Consider the following 16022-nt stretch of genomic DNA (forward strand, 5'->3'; position numbering starts at 1 on the left):
ATACGACCGGAGAGCGACCATCGGCTGTTATGGCTGTCCAAACCATCACCATGGCCGGCGCTTGAGTTCTGGTGGCCAACCGAAGGTGCACATTTTCAGCTGACCTCTTCGGCAAGTAAACACGATCATTTTGTTTGTTTATAGCTGGATAACGAATGTTTTCTCATCGGAGAAAACCAAATTCGGCAGTTCGCCACTTTCGGCCAAGCGAGGCAAATCTTTAGCACTTTTGAGTCTATTTTCTTTCCGTTGCGGTCTAGGTTCTTGCACTTTTTGGAATTTCAATGGATTTACCCCGAGCTCATTTTTCAATATTTGCCAAATGGAATATTGCGATATGTTCAGCTCATGAGCCATTTTTCGGCCACGACGTGGGTTTCGATCAAGTGGCGTCTTTACTTTTCGAACCATTTCTGCTTATGTTGCTGTTTTCTTCCGTTCACTTCCTTGACGTCGGGCTACGCTACCATACAGTTAGCGGTAACGAGCGATGGTACAAGACACAAAAGATTTATTCACATTTAAATGCTGGAGTGCTCTAATGATAACCACATGAGGTTTTCCAGCCAAATATAAAGAAATCACACTATCACGCTTGAATTCCATCACGAATAACTTTTTTTCTGGAAAATTCTCACCAAAATGCTTTTGTACGTTTGTAAACAATATAATGAGCTGCAGTTTTTTCATCTCACCTTGTACTTTGTAGGAGCTATCACAAATATTTCGAGGAGTTAAAAAACGGAATGACAAAACTGATATACCCTCCATAGAATGGCGGAGGGTTCTAATTGTATTTACTCTACAATAAAACATGCCTATTAATAACGTATACGTACAATCTGGCAACTTGCTTTCTATTTTCCGATTATTCGCTCATTCATCTGGCCACATGGCGGCATGTGTCAAAGTTTCCAAAACGAGAGAGAACTTTTAATTAAAATTTCAGTTAATTAACAACATCGTGTTGTCTCATCGTGCAAAATAACTGTGCGAAAGTAAACAAAATAGTATTTTGTACAAAGTTTGCTAACAAATGCTGCTTTTTCGATTTCGAAATGACAAAATAAAATAAGGCACAACTAAAGAAGAAGCTACAGAAGTTTTGGCAAAAAAGCGCGTGTATATGTCGCCATATTTGCATGCCAAAACAAGTACGAAGGAAAAGTTATCTTGGCAAAGCATGCAGAATAAATATATGAGCCCTAACAATAAATGACTACGAAAAAAATAACAATCAATAGAAAACGACATGAATTGAGAAATATTCATATTACTTTAAATGACAATTGTAAATAGTTAAAGAAGTTAATTTAATGACAGCAAGAAACAAACATAAATCTGACAGACATTTATGTGACCATTGCATCAAATCAAAGGTGGTCCAACAGTTGTGTTATTGCCATAGTTTGCGGCACCAGCAACAAACCCCCAAAATGATATGTGGTGGAGGCATTTAATTTGTGCTTAAGAAAAAAAAAAAAAAAAAAAATTGGACGTGTGCGTGCGTGTAAATTTTTGCCATTGGATTAGTTAATTATTTGCAAACATTTAATTATTTTTCCATTTGATCAAAGTGCGTGTGAGAGAAAGAAAGAAAAAAAAAACAATTGGAGTCATTAAAAGTGGAAATGAATTTGTCTCCTTTGCTTTGACAAAAACACAACAAGTGTTTAATTAACTAAGTGCGGGAAATGTATTTAAAAAATAAAATAAATCAGAAATGATTTGAATTTCAAATCAATAAAAAGAAAAATCTGAATGAAAAATATTAGTGATTTTAATTTGAATGTGTGGTCGCATCGCATTTTTGCAAAGAGTGAGTAGCTAAGAGAGAATTAAAGCAAAATTAATTTGTTTACATTTTTTGCTGAACGTCAAATTTAATTGGGAGAACATATTTTTCGGAAAAAAGTGTGTGAGAGCGCAGAGCAATTGACAATCTCTCGGAGGTTGCCACATCTTCTTTTGACAATCCCCCAAAAAGTGTGAGCAAATTTGTAACGGTTTCGTATAATTTAAAGAATATTTCAAAAACAAAGACGTAGGATCATTTTGGTCAATTGTGAGTTTATGTATTTGGCCATTGAACTTTGAGATTAGTGAATGTTCCCGCATCATGGATCATTTTCAGCCGGCATTGGATCCACGAAAGCAGGAGCTTTTGGAAGCAAGATTTATTGGAGCACGGGTGAGTTTGAAATTAAATTAGTAAAATGTCTCTGATTATGAGTTTTGCCTTGTTAAGTTATTATGTTTTATATGTTTACCCTGATTACGAAAAGTACCCGGTAACGGACGGATCCGGTTACCCGGATATATATATATCGATATATACAATATAGATATCATTTGAAAGCTAATGAAAATACCTACAGGGTGAGGTAAAAAAACTGCAACATAGTCAAACGCCATAATTTTGACATTTTTTTTTAAATTTTATTGAATGAAAGCAAAAAATGTCGGAAATAGCATCAGATTTTAGAATAAGTTTAGATTTATTCGAATTGCCCACCTTTGGCACGAATTATGGCCTTCAAACGACCAATGAAACGCTGCCCGAATGTTGCTCTGCGGTATTTTGGCCCAATCCCGGCGAAGCGCTTGCTTGAATTGATCGACACTTTGGTATTTTTTAGTGTCAACCTTGCTTTCCAAAATACTCCAGACACAATAGTCCAATCCGGAGATTTTGGTGGTCATTGTGCGCTGGAAATGAAGCGGGGAACCTCATTTTCTAACCATTCTTGGGTGGCGCGTGCTGCGCGCGAGTCCCATTGGAATATCTAAGTCCCATTGGAATGTCCAAAGTCTGCGGCCAAAATGTTTTAAGTGTCTAAGGCTTTAATACACCCTCAAGAATATTTTCGAGATGATATTCGGCATTTATTCTGATGTCGATTAATACGAGCGGAGGGCTACCATCGGCTGTTATGGCGGCCCACACCATCACCATGAACGGCGCTTGAGTTCATGTGCCGAAGGTGCACATTTTCAGCAGCATTACAAATTGCTGGATAACGAATGTTTTCTCATCGGGGAAAACCCAAGCAACCCCCCCAAGCGAAGCAACTCTTTAGCTCTTATGAGACTATTTTCTTTCGGTTGCGATGTAAGTTCTTGCACTTTTTGGAATTACAATGGATTTACCCCCCGCTCATTTTTCAATATTTGTCGAATGGAATATTGCGATATGTTCAGTTCACGAGCCATTTTTTGCCACTGCGACGCGGGTTTCGATCAAGTTCCTTCTTTACTTATCGGACCATTTCTACTGATGTTGCTGTTTTCTTCCGTCCACTTCCTTGACGTCGGGCTACGGGGTTTGAGGTTTTTCCTCTGGCATACGTCCGAAGCTACAGGAATTACATCTCAACTAAATCCGTATAAAAAACGGCGAAACGCGTCACATACTGTCTGATGTATCGGACGTCACTAGATTCAAACTTTCAATGTCATCTCATCAGGAAAATTATATAATATTTCTTATAAATATTTCTCAAAAAATGACCTTCGCCTAATAAGGTACATTTGTTGCTTATAAAGGCCGATCCGAATTTTCTACGCAATGATGCGGGATTCGATTTTTTTCCAGAGGAGTTGCGAATGGTGATTTCTAGAGTCCCAAAAAAGTAAAATGAAACGTAGAGCCTTATGTGCATCGTCCTCACCAAGGAGTGATTGCTTCTCCTATCAAGTGGGTCGCATCATGCTGAGGCACAATGTAAGGTTCATAATCATGACTATTTTTTCCACTTGGAATATACTCCAGGGATAAACTTATTTGTTACCTTTGAGTAAACACTTGGGGTAATGTTTAAAATATGATGTTATTAGGATCAATAATAGATAAAAATATTGCATACCCAAAAAAAATTTAAATTAATCCACTAATTTTTATTTGCGTCAAGGTTGAATCCTAAATAAATTATGCCACCACTCCATGTATATTTTTTAAATATAAAAATCTATTGACCCTCAACACCTCCACATCAAAATTATTTTTAAATTAATTTCCGTATTATGGACAACCTCAGATAAAACAAAAAATATTTATGTACACCAGCAGAGAGGAAAACAAAACTAAAAACTGCAGACAGGGCCACAGAGCAAATAGTGTGCAACGAATAGAATTGGGTTAATTTTATGTACTCCATCATCATCGTCATCATCAACAACAGCATGGCACACAACACACTCTCAGCCCAGAGGATGTTCGTATTTTCTGTCATGCTCTGCACGAAACCACCAAACAATAACCAACCAACCAACCAGCCCAAACCGACCATGATAGTCTCATGTAAGTCTCAATGTTGTTCTACTCAATACTGCTGAATAGCAGCAACGTCAGCAGCAGGAGCATTGATGAAGGGCGTAATCGGTACCGGAGTGTTAGCCAGGAAGCGCCATAAATACATCCAAACAACAGTGCAGTTCAGCTCAGTCAGTCATTGTTTTACCTTGGCCATGTCCCTTTTTTTCTTGTATTTGGTTGTTATTTTCACTGCATTTTTATTCGTGGATTTCCTTGGCATTGTGTGTATACTTTTTTACGCTCATACCCTCCATTATAGTCTGAAGGGTATTAAATTTGTCATTCTGTTTTTATTAACTTATGGGTATAATCGTTTTAGATAGCGGTCAGACCAACGAAATCAACATAGCATTTAAAGCAAATGATGAATATATATCTATTATCTTCTTGACCAGCACAAAATTCTATGTCGATATAGCCTAGTAGGGTGGAGGTCCCTCTGAAATGGGTTTTTACAGTTTTTATTCTGTTTACATGGAAAATGTCAGTTTTTACTACTGCCGCCATGAACTGGTTTTGAAATGCGCGCAAATAGCTCCAAAATGGTTATGTTTCTCAAATTATTTGTACTTCTGGAATGAAAAATTGTTTTTTTTTGAAATTTTTTTTGAAACCCCCTACAATTTGTTTCAGAGTGCGAATCTGGGTACGTTGTGACTTTTGCCATGTCCATCTGTTTGTCCATTGTGGAAATCACTATAGCTTCTGAACAGAATGAAGCAAGTGAATAAAATTTAATCCAAACGCATTGAAGGTCTGTAGATCTCTAATAACGTGTTTTAGCCGCATTCATAGATGAAATTTTTTGGAATTTGGGATTTGCAGTTGGAAGTGGGTACTAATGACTCTGGCAAAAAATCGTATCTCCCCATATTCGGTATGTTCATGATTTTCATTAGATTTTTCAATGGAGTGGTTTGAACAGGACCACGTTTATTAGGCCTCATATAACGCCAACACTTATCATGCGACATTTAAACGACTTTAGTCAGATTTTTAATGGAATTCTCTGATGTTTGTTAATTTAAACCCCTGGAAAAAAAACTTTAATATTAACTGACGTTAGGGATCTTTATAATTTTCTGCACATTTGTGGCAGTGTTCATGTGTGGTTCGTATGAAAGGTCTCGGGGAATATAAGGAACTTATTGAAAATTTGTCCCTCAACATTTGGGAAATTACGATAAAAGGGCCCACTGTGCAGACACATTTTTAAGGATGTAGCCATTTACAAAGAGTGCTGGCAATCTGAATTAGTGAATCCAAAATCTACTTTTTTTGCGAAAAGGAGGATTGTTTGGCCCCTTCGTCGGTTGCTCCAATCTTTCCTAACAGAAAGTGTGATAATGCCTAATTTCTGAGTCGAAAAAATAAGTGAATATTATTGAAAGAGGGTTGGGACGGTCAACATTCTGGTATATCCACTATGTAGCAATGTCTCATGATTTGCAGTATTCTAAATGTTTTAGAGATCTTTAAATATTTCGTGATTTAGCCTGCCAATTTTTGATATGTTGAAGGCCGCATATTCAATATTTTAACAAGATCAATATTCTTGCATTCGATATCGGAAAAAATCGATGGAAATTTAATTTCTTTATGCTTATTTTAGATTGTGTTGAAACCAAATATTCGATATTTTGTTCGTTTCTACCAAAAAATTCCAATTCCAATGAAATCAATTTTTTTCAAGTATTTTTTTCGATATCGAATAAGAAGAGATTTTTTTTACATAGATAAGATTTGTCTGTCGACTCCGAGTTCGATGTCTCCCAATAAGAAGATTCTGCAGTCTGATCATTTTTTTCTTGGTGACCCTCGTACATAAAACACAAGTCCATGCCGCGCTAATGCACCATTCAGCGCCAACAAAATTCATGACTAAGTCGCTGTCAATGTGGCGAAGTTTCGGCGAACGAAACTCTTCGTTTGGTTAGCAGAAATAGTGAGAATAAAGGATAACAAATGTATGATTTGAGAATGAGAGTAAGGAGAATATGTGGTTGTTGTTGTATGATGATAATTTCCAATGCTAGATGATTTTGTTCGAAGCAATTCTTGCATTGCTTGGGCTTCGTTTTCGTGGTGTGTTGTTGTTAGCCAAAAAAAAAAAAAAATATTTTTTTCCTGTCCTGGCATTATATCGCGCCGTTTCAACACTCTCAGCGTGGCATGAAGTTGACGGTTCTTGTTCCTTCTCATTTTCCCGAGTAAAGAGAATGTGCCGTTTTGTTGCAACTAGCGATTGATGTGAATGCTTTAGGTGGGCCAGCAGCAGTAGGTTGTTGTAGTCGCTGCTGCTATCACTGCCAATGTTGGTTGGAGAATGTGTGAAATATACTGAATAAATTTTTGTGCCCTTCACCCCAAAAAATATACATCAGCGTGATCAGCGACAAAATTGCAAGTCGTTTTATTATTTGATGAAGAACTTTGAACGGAATTGTTTCAGATTTTGTATCTACCTCCCGTGGCATAATATTGTCCACGTTTATAAGGGTTTTAAATATTATACCCTCAGACATATGGCTAGAGAGGGTATATAACATTTAAAACGGTCAAAACGTGCCTAGTCGAAATAACGGTTTTATACTCCAAGTCTTTTTGGACCAAATCCGTTTCAGAACATTTGGGGTCGATCTAGCGATGTCTGTTCGTCCGTCTGTCTGTCTGGCTAGTGCGCACCATAACTCTCGAAGGGAGTATCCGACTTGGTCCAAACTTGGTACATCGTAATATTTTTGTCCAAACCGGTCCACACCTTCTGGTACATCCCCCATAAAAGGTCGAAATTTCCAAAAAATATATTTTCCGCACAGAATGAGAAAAGATAGTCCGATTTTGCTCCAACTTTGCATATCCTAATATTTGCGTCAGTGCTAGGACAGGTGCGAAAATGGACAATATCGGTCCACTTCATCACTCAAAATTGTCAATAATTTTAACTCTTACGAAATGTGATGTTAGTGTCCGATTGTCTTCAAATTTCCCACATCTCACTATCGTTTATTAACCCATGGTCTTGTGTTAAGATATATCGGTCATTTCGGTCCACCCCTCCTGATACGACCGTCACAAAGGGTCGAAATTTTGAATATCCATAAAGCTCATAAAACGTGAAATTAACATCCGATTCCAATCAGAATTTGTACATCTCAATATTTTTATCAACACAAGATGTGTTATAAAGATGGGGGATCGGATGGGAGTTCTTCTGGTACCTCCCCTACATAGGATTTAAGATTTTGACAAACAAAACGCTCAAAGAGAGCGAAATAAGCATCCAGATCCACTCTTCAAATTTCACACATCCAAATATTTTTGCTAACGCAAGATATGTTGTGAAGATGATATATTTTTGCACATATCAATATTTATGGTGTGAATCTGCCATATTTATATAAGTCTTAGGTCAGATACCAATTTGGTCAATATTGGCCAACTGCTTCGGAACCTCCCCCATAATTATAACTCAATTAAGTTGTTAACCCCCAGATGAGTCATTAAAGAGGCCATTTTGGATGTTAAAAAAAAGAAACAGGTAAAAAGGCTGTAAGTTCGTCCTGGCCGATCTTTGAATACCCCCAACAATCTGGAACGAATTTAGCAAATTTCCAAAAAAGAGAATCCGTTAAAAATTCTGTTAAAATCTTAAAAATACCGAATGAAGCCGTTATATTAGTGTATATACGATGATGTGGACCTGCATAGGCAACTTTTGTCATAAGCCATTAGAATATTCAAATGCGAAAAAAGTAGCTAAAATCACAAAAAATACCGAATATCGGGAGGTACCGTTACATGGGGGCTATACGAAGACGTGGACCTGCACAGACAATTTTCTGTCTTAGGTATTTTAGTATCCATTACGAACTACAAATACCATATTTGATACCATATTCCGGTAAATAATGTCGCTTAAACCACCAAAATACCAAAATAAGGGAGGTACCATTATATGGGGGCTATACGAAGACATGGACCTGCACAGACAATTTTCTGTCTTAGGCTGTAGTATTCATTACGAACTTCAAATGCCAAATTTCAAACAATTCCGGTGAATAATGTCGCTAAAAGCATTAAAATACCGAATATCGGGAGATAGCGTTGTATGGGGGCTATACAAAAACATGGACCTGCACAGACAATTTTCTGTCATAGGCTGTTGTATCCATTACGAACTATAAATACCGAATTTAAAACAATTCCGGTGAATAATGTTGCTAAAATCATCAAAATACCGAATATCGGGAGGTCCGTTATATGGGGGCCATACGAAGACGTGGACCTGCACAGACAATTTTCTGTCTTAGGCTGTGCTATCCATTACGAACTTCAAATACCAAATTTGAATCATATGCGTTGAAAAATGTCGCTTAACCACCACAATACCGAAAAAAGGGAGGTACGATTATATGGGGGCTATGCAAAAACGTGGACATACATGACCCATTTTCAATACCAAAAGTCCTGCAGACATAATACACATTTGAGTAAAATTTTATCAACCTACTTCATTTCGTTCCGAAGCTAGAGTGAGTTCCACAGACGGACGGACTTCGCTAAATCGACATAGAATTTTATGCTATTCAAAAATATATATACACTTTGTGGGGTCTAAAATGTATATTTCGAGGTGTTACAAACGGAATGACAAACTTAATATACCCTCAATACTATAGTAGAAGGTATAAAAAGGATGAAAAATCGCTTTAAAGACAACATTATTCTTTATCAAATTTCAATAAAAGTCACGTAAGAAAAAACCTTATTATACCACCCTACATTACCGCGTCTTTATCATGCGAGGTTCTCGTCGCCATTGATAATTGTTCTCTCTAGTTAGCGAAATACCCAAAACCCAACGATTTCCGTCCAACCCAATTTTGATTGACATGCAGGCTGCGTTCGTAGATGCAACCTCAACTAGTTTTGGTTTGTTGTCGTTGCAACCTCTACTACTACTATGTCGGCGACTGTTTTGCACAAACTGGTTTCGGCAAACAAATGTTCCCCATATACCTACCTACCCATGTCATCTACTCCCTCTCTGACATGTGGTGGCATAGCTTCTGGCCAAAAATTCGATAAACGCAACGAAATGAAAAACTAACTAAAAGAATTGCTTGCATACTTTCTTCTTTTGACCTTTCATTTGCTGGATGACGGCGGCATTCTTGTTTTCTATTATCCCAAACTCGCTGCCGTCTCATTTCCAGCCGACTAGTCGGTATTCCAAGAGCCAACAACAATACTCGTCGTCGTCGTCGTCACCGTTTGCAACTTGATGCAGAGAAGAACATGCATTTGATTCAAGTTCCGATGCTGGGTTTTTTCGTTCTTGTTGGGGATGCGACTGCCTGCATCCGTATTACATTTGTTGTACCAGTCATCAACAACAAAATCTCTCGGGAGAATCCCTACAACAACAACAACCACACAACATCTAATACCGGGAATTATAAATTCAACAACGATGGCCGAACAACAGCAACAATGCTGCAACTGCAACTAAAACAACAGTCAGTCAGCCATCCAGCCAGGCAGTCAGCCACTCAACCATTGAATCTAATATTTACGTACCACACGACACACGGCATCATGTTGCAAGTACTCTCGTCGTACTTTTGCTGACGGCTGGGGTTGCCAGCCACCAACATCAGGCAGCTGAATGGGACGGCCGTTGATATGGATGATGACTGGGTCTAGTCTACAACTATTACTTTCAACTATTACAACAACAGCAGCAACCAACATAAGAAGAGGGCAAACTTTTGTGTGATAGTGAAAGGTGATTAGAAAAAGGCCTTGCGGGGGGCCTTCTCAAGGCAAGGTGAAGATGAATTATGTTGAAAGCAACACACTCTCTTAAAAGCTAATAGAAAAAGGCCTTCGATCTGGGGACTGAGAGAATTTTTTCTATGGAAAATGTCTATACGTCCTGGGGTCTGGCGTCCAGAGAATTTTTTTCTGTAGAAAAAAGTCTCGATCCTGAGCTCCAAAGAAATTTTCTGTAGCCAAAAAAAATCTTTGACCTGGGGTCTGAGAGAGGTTTTTCTATAGAAAAAAGCTTCCTGATTTGGGGTCTGGGAGAGGTTTTTCTATAGAAAAAAGTTTCCTGACTTGGGGTCTGGGAGAGGTTTTTCTATAGAAAAAAGTCTCTGACTTGGGGTCTGGGAGAGGGTTTTCTATAGAAAAAAGTCTCTGACTTGGGGTCTGGGAGAGGGTTTTCTATAGAAAAAGTTCTCTCTGACCTGGGGCCAAAGAAATTTTTTCTATAGGAAAAAGTAGTTCTGACCTGGGGCCAGAGATATTTTTTCTGTAGAAAAAGTCTCGAACCTGAGATCCACAGAATTTTTTCTATAGAAAAAAGTCTCTCTGACCTGGGGCCAAAGAGATTTTTTCTATAGAAAAAAAGTCTCTCTGACCTGGGGCCAAAGAGATTTTTTTCTATAGAAAAAAAGTCTCTCTGACCTGGGGCCAAAGAGATTTTTTTCTATAGAAAAAAAGTCTCTCTGACCTGGGGCCAAAGAGATTTTTTTTTATAGAAAAAAAGTCTCTCTGACCTGGGGCCAAAGAGATTTTTTTCTATAGAAAAAAAGTCTCTCTGAACTGGGGCCAAAGAGATTTTTTTTTATAAAAAAAAGTCTCTCTGACCTGGGGCCAAAGAGATTTTTTTCTATAGAAAAAAAGTCTCTCTGACCTGGGGCCAAAGAGATTTTTTTCTATAGAAAAAAAGTCTCTCTGACCTGGGGCCAAAGAGATTTTTTTCTATAGAAAAAAAGTCTCTCTGACCTGGGGCCAAAGAGATTTTTTTCTATAGAAAAAAAGTCTCTCTGACCTGGGGCCAAAGAGATTTTTTTCTATAGAAAAAAAGTCTCTCTGACCTGGGGCCAAAGAGATTTTTTTCTATAGAAAAAAAGTCTCTCTGACCTGGGGCCAAAGAGATTTTTTTCTATAGAAAAAGTCTCTCTGACCTGGAGCCAAAGAGATTTTTTTCTATAGAAAAAAGTGTCTCTGACCTGGAGCCAAAGAGATTTTTTTCTATAGAAAAAAAGTGTCTCTGACCTGGGGCCAAAGAGATTTTTTTCTATAGAAAAAAGTCTCTCTGACCTGGGGCCAAAAAGATTTTTTTTATAGAAAAAAAGTCTCCCTGACCTGGGCCAAAGAGATTTTTTTCTATAGAAAAAAAGTCTCTCTGACCTGGGGCCAAAGAGATTTTTTTCTATAGAAAAAACAGTCTCTCTGACCTGGGAGAGAAAAAAGAAACAATCTCTCTGATTTGGGGCCAAAAAGATTTTTTCTACAGAAAAAAAACTCTCTCCATCCTGGGGTCGGAGAAGAGTTTTTCTATAGGAAAAAAGTGTTTCCGACTTGGAGTCTCAGATAAGTTTACAATCTTACTTACCCTGAGGACTCGGAGAAGATTTTCTGTAGAAAAGTCCTTCGACATGGGGTCTGATTTCTATAAATAGGCCCCCTCGTTATGTGATTTGTATGGGACTCCAGATCCCAAGTTCGTTCATGCCATGTGAGCCTTGATATTGCTATTGCTGTTGTTGCATTCTGGGTTGCATTTTACGTTGGACTCCCAACTTTTTGCCTCCTCAGCCATGTCCTCCAACCAGGCAGCCAGGCAGTCATTCGGCAATGCACCTCCACCATTCATTCGGTGAATGGTAGAGAGGCGGCAGTGTCAGTGTTTCTTTTTGGGGCTGACTGGATGGCTGGCTGCCTGGCAGATTAGCCTGCTACTACCACCATACCGACAACAAAAACAACAACAATAGCAACAACATTAACACACTGCAATAACGACGAGTACTACTCGACGACAATAATGTGTACGTACTCTCACTCCTCAGTACTTCTACTCTGCTCCTCAGGCGGCAGTTGAAGCAGGCGGCAAACCAACGAAATGAAAGCAACAACAACAACAACAACAACTGAAAAAATTCTTCATCTATTCATGCATCCATTTATCGATAGTAAAAAGATATTTTTGCGAGATTTTTTCAGTTTATTGCCACGCTCCGCTGAGGTTTGTGGTGTGTTAGTATTGTGTTTGTTGGCCCATTTGCAAATAGCCAAGTTAGCATCAAATTTTTTGTAGAAAAGAAAATAGCAAGGACCAGGGTCTGTTGAGCGCTGTCAAAGTCAGATTCTTGGCTTGGGTATTCCGGGTGCGGTTGTTTGTGTTGCAAAATCATCGCCATCATCATCATCATTGGCATAATTGTCATTGTCATTATCATAATCAAAATCATTGTCGTCATCATTATCACCATTACACCTTACCCAGCTCAGACAAGAGAGGAGAGGAGTTAACTAGAAACAGCCACACCACCGGCCAGCCAGTCAGCCAGGCATTTAGTCACAGTTGCCAACTCCTCCTTGACAGGAGAATTGCTGTGACGATGATAAAGAAGCCTCACACAGCCGTTGGCTTTCTTAACCTTTTTCCACAGACAACAACGTCAACGCGTTTCCTTCTTAGCCATCTATTTTTTGCTTCTCTTAATTTTGTTCGCCTGGCCAAATGAGGATTGCCTTGTGTGAGTGTGTGTGCTTTTGCTGGCCAAGTGTTGTCGGTAGCCGCCACCGACAACATTATCAGCTTTAAGAAGCGTGTTAAACTTGACTAAACTCAAGACTCTGTCTTGCTCTGGTGTGTGTTCGGTCGTATGGTCGGTATTATTATACTCACTCCGACTCACTTTTCCGCCGTCTCGTCCTGCATTCCGAGATATATATTTGCAGAGCAAAACGAAAAAAAACCTGGAGAAAAAAAGAAACAAAACAGAAAAAAAATCACAAATCAAATTACAATAAAATACTAAAGCAAAGCAGAGAGACGAATAAACGACATAGAAAATAAAACTAACAAAAAATCGAAAGAAAGAAAAATTGTAACAAAAACAAATTCAACAAAACAAACAGAAAAACTTGATTGAAAAATTATTGAAAAGAAAAAAAAAAACGAGTAGGCGATAGCGACGTTGACAAATTGTGAATGGAAATTGTGTCTCAATTTCTTTGCCTATAAAGAAAGTGAAGAAAATAGATTAGTTAGAAAGAAGAAAATGTTAAAAATGTGAAAAGAAAAATGTGAAAATATTCGTGGAAATGTGAATCATAAATACTAATGGAATAATTAATCTAATTGATTTAAGAAAATATAACTGGCGCCCAACAACCAGCCAACCGCTGTGGCTCATCACAAATTTTTTCTTCTCTTTCCGAATAAGTGACAACAACAAATCAATACCAATGCCGCTCGTCAAACAACGCAAAGTCAGTAAAATGACACGATATAAGGTAATTATCCTCAATTTGAGTAATATTTCTATCCTTCAGGACATGTATGATGATTATCAAATATTTTACACCAGAAACTTATCGATGAGAATATTTTTAAGCACTAGACTTCCCAAAAACAGCATTTTCTCGGGAAGTGTCTTCAAAATTGTAGAAGAAAACAAGTAAGCAATGGCTATATGTCACCATAATGTATTGGAAAATCTCCTTAGGTCCAAACACATTTTAAAACCTTTGGTTTTTAACCCAGGCTATTTTCCTTATATTTACACTTCATGTCGTGCTGATAGGTATCCAAAACAATTTCACACAGAAGTTGTGGTCCATTTTTTCCGCTAACTATAATTCAGGGATCTTCCAAAATGCTACACTTCTGCGCTGTCCTAACCCCTAAATTAATGCAATATTCTGTGTCGATTGGCTTTTAATTGTAACACATATATCTTGAAAAACAATAGGCTTCAATTCTGACCCTAATTCTATCCACATGCTAAATTTCTTGAGAATCGAATGATAATTTCGACTTGAATATAATAATACAAAAACAAATTGTTATAAGGTGCAAAAATATTACCGAACGTTAAATTCAATACTGTATGTTAAATAAGAAAAAAGTCGGATTCGATAAAAAAAATGACAAAAATATAAAAAAATATTCACGTTTACATTGACATTGAAGATGTGGACCTCTTTGACCAATTTTCTGTCATATGATGTAGGAAGTTCAAATACCAAATTTGAAAAAACAAAAAAAGTAAAGCTTTAAGTTCCGCCGGGTCGAACTTTTTAAAAACCTCCACCGTTTGGAAGGAACTTGAAACATTTCAAAAAACTTCCGGAAACTACCACTTAAATGAAAACTGACATATCAAGACTGTACGAAGACATGGAAACGAAATTTTTTGTCATAGGCTATAGCACTCAAATTTGAAACAATTCCGGTGAATAACGTTGCTGAAATTGTCAAAATACCGAATATCGGGAGCTGCCGTTATATGGGGGCTATACGAAGACGTGGACCTGCATACGAATGCTTTTCCCATAGGTTGTAGCACCGATTAGGATCTTCCAATACGAAATTTGAAACGATTCCGGTAAATAATGTCTCTATAATCATAAAAATACCGAATATCACCGTTATATTGGGGCTATAAGAAGAAGTGGACCTGCATTCAAAAATATTTGTCAAAGGATATAGTACCCATTACGAACTTCAGATACGAAATTTGAAATAATTCCGGTAAATAATGTCGCTAAAATCATGAAAACACCGAAAACGTGGACCGACATGGCCCATTTACAAACTTAACCTGCCTACTGCAAAATTTTAGCCTTTTATCTCAATTCGTCCGAAAGATAGTGTGATTACAAAAGACAGACAGACGGACATCCCTAGATCGTCTTAGAATTTTACGCTGACCCAGAATATATATACATTGTAGGGTCTATTATGAATATTTCGAGGAGTTACATACGTAAGACAAAGCTAATATACCCTCCATAGAATGGTGAAGGGTATAAAAACGGTGAAAAGTGTGGCACATATAATCAAAATACCGACCATCTTACATGCTCGGAAGACAAACTGTTAATGTACGGGTTTCAATTGTGACTAAAAAACCAAAAGTCCTTAAATCTGTTGGTACAGTTACGTGGGGCTATATCAAAACGTGGACCTTTATAGCATTTTCAATACCCAACTTCCTGCAGATCTAGAACATAAAAAATTTTATCAATATACTTTATTTCTTTTGGAAACACGAGCGATTTAAAAAAAAACTGACAGTACAGATCGATAAAAAAGTATGCTAACCAAGAAAATATACGCACGCAAACATTTTGGCCGTAGACCTTGGACATTCCAACAGGACTCGGCACCATCGCACTCAGCACGCCACCCCAGAATGGTTACAAAATGAGGTTCCTCGCTTCAGTTCCAGCGCACAATGGCCACCAAAATCTCCAGATACCAACCCGTTAGACTTTTGTATCTGGATTATTTTGGAAAGCAAGGTTGGCACTGAAAAGTACCAAAGTGTCGATCACCTCAAGCAAGCGCTTCTCCGGGAATGGCCCAAAATACCGCAGAGCAACATTCGGGCAGCGTGTGACGCTTTAATTGGCCATTTGAAGGCCATAATTCGTGCCAAAGGTGACCAACTCGAACAACTCTAAACATATTCTAAAATTTGGTGCTATTTCCGACATTTTTTGCTTTTATTCAATAAAATTTAAAAAAAATGTAAAAATTATGGCGTTTGACTTTGTTGCAGTTTTTTTTATCTCACCCTTTACTTTCCATATAATTTGTATAAATTTTATTTCTTAGTATGAGGAAACGTGGACCTATATTGCCAACGGTTTAATATAGTCCTCATATTAAGGAAGG

The 16022-nt window shown here is 37.8% G+C and overlaps 1 protein-coding gene across 1 annotated transcript in view; it reads left to right on the top strand.

Moving 5' to 3' along the window:
- Positions 1-1492: 1492 nt before the first annotated feature.
- The window catches only part of LOC131800373 (serine/threonine-protein kinase tousled-like 2), a 341644-nt gene continuing 327114 nt past the window's right edge, over positions 1493-16022 (top strand). Inside the window, exon 1 of the mRNA XM_059128257.1 lies at positions 1493-2191. Coding sequence (XP_058984240.1) covers positions 2120-2191 — 72 coding nt within the window. The 5' untranslated portion in view covers positions 1493-2119. The remainder of the gene's footprint in view (positions 2192-16022) is intronic.

This window comes from Musca domestica, unplaced genomic scaffold (assembly GCF_030504385.1).
Source record: "Musca domestica strain aabys unplaced genomic scaffold, Musca_domestica.polishedcontigs.V.1.1 104, whole genome shotgun sequence".
NCBI classification, from domain to species: domain Eukaryota; kingdom Metazoa; phylum Arthropoda; class Insecta; order Diptera; family Muscidae; genus Musca; species Musca domestica.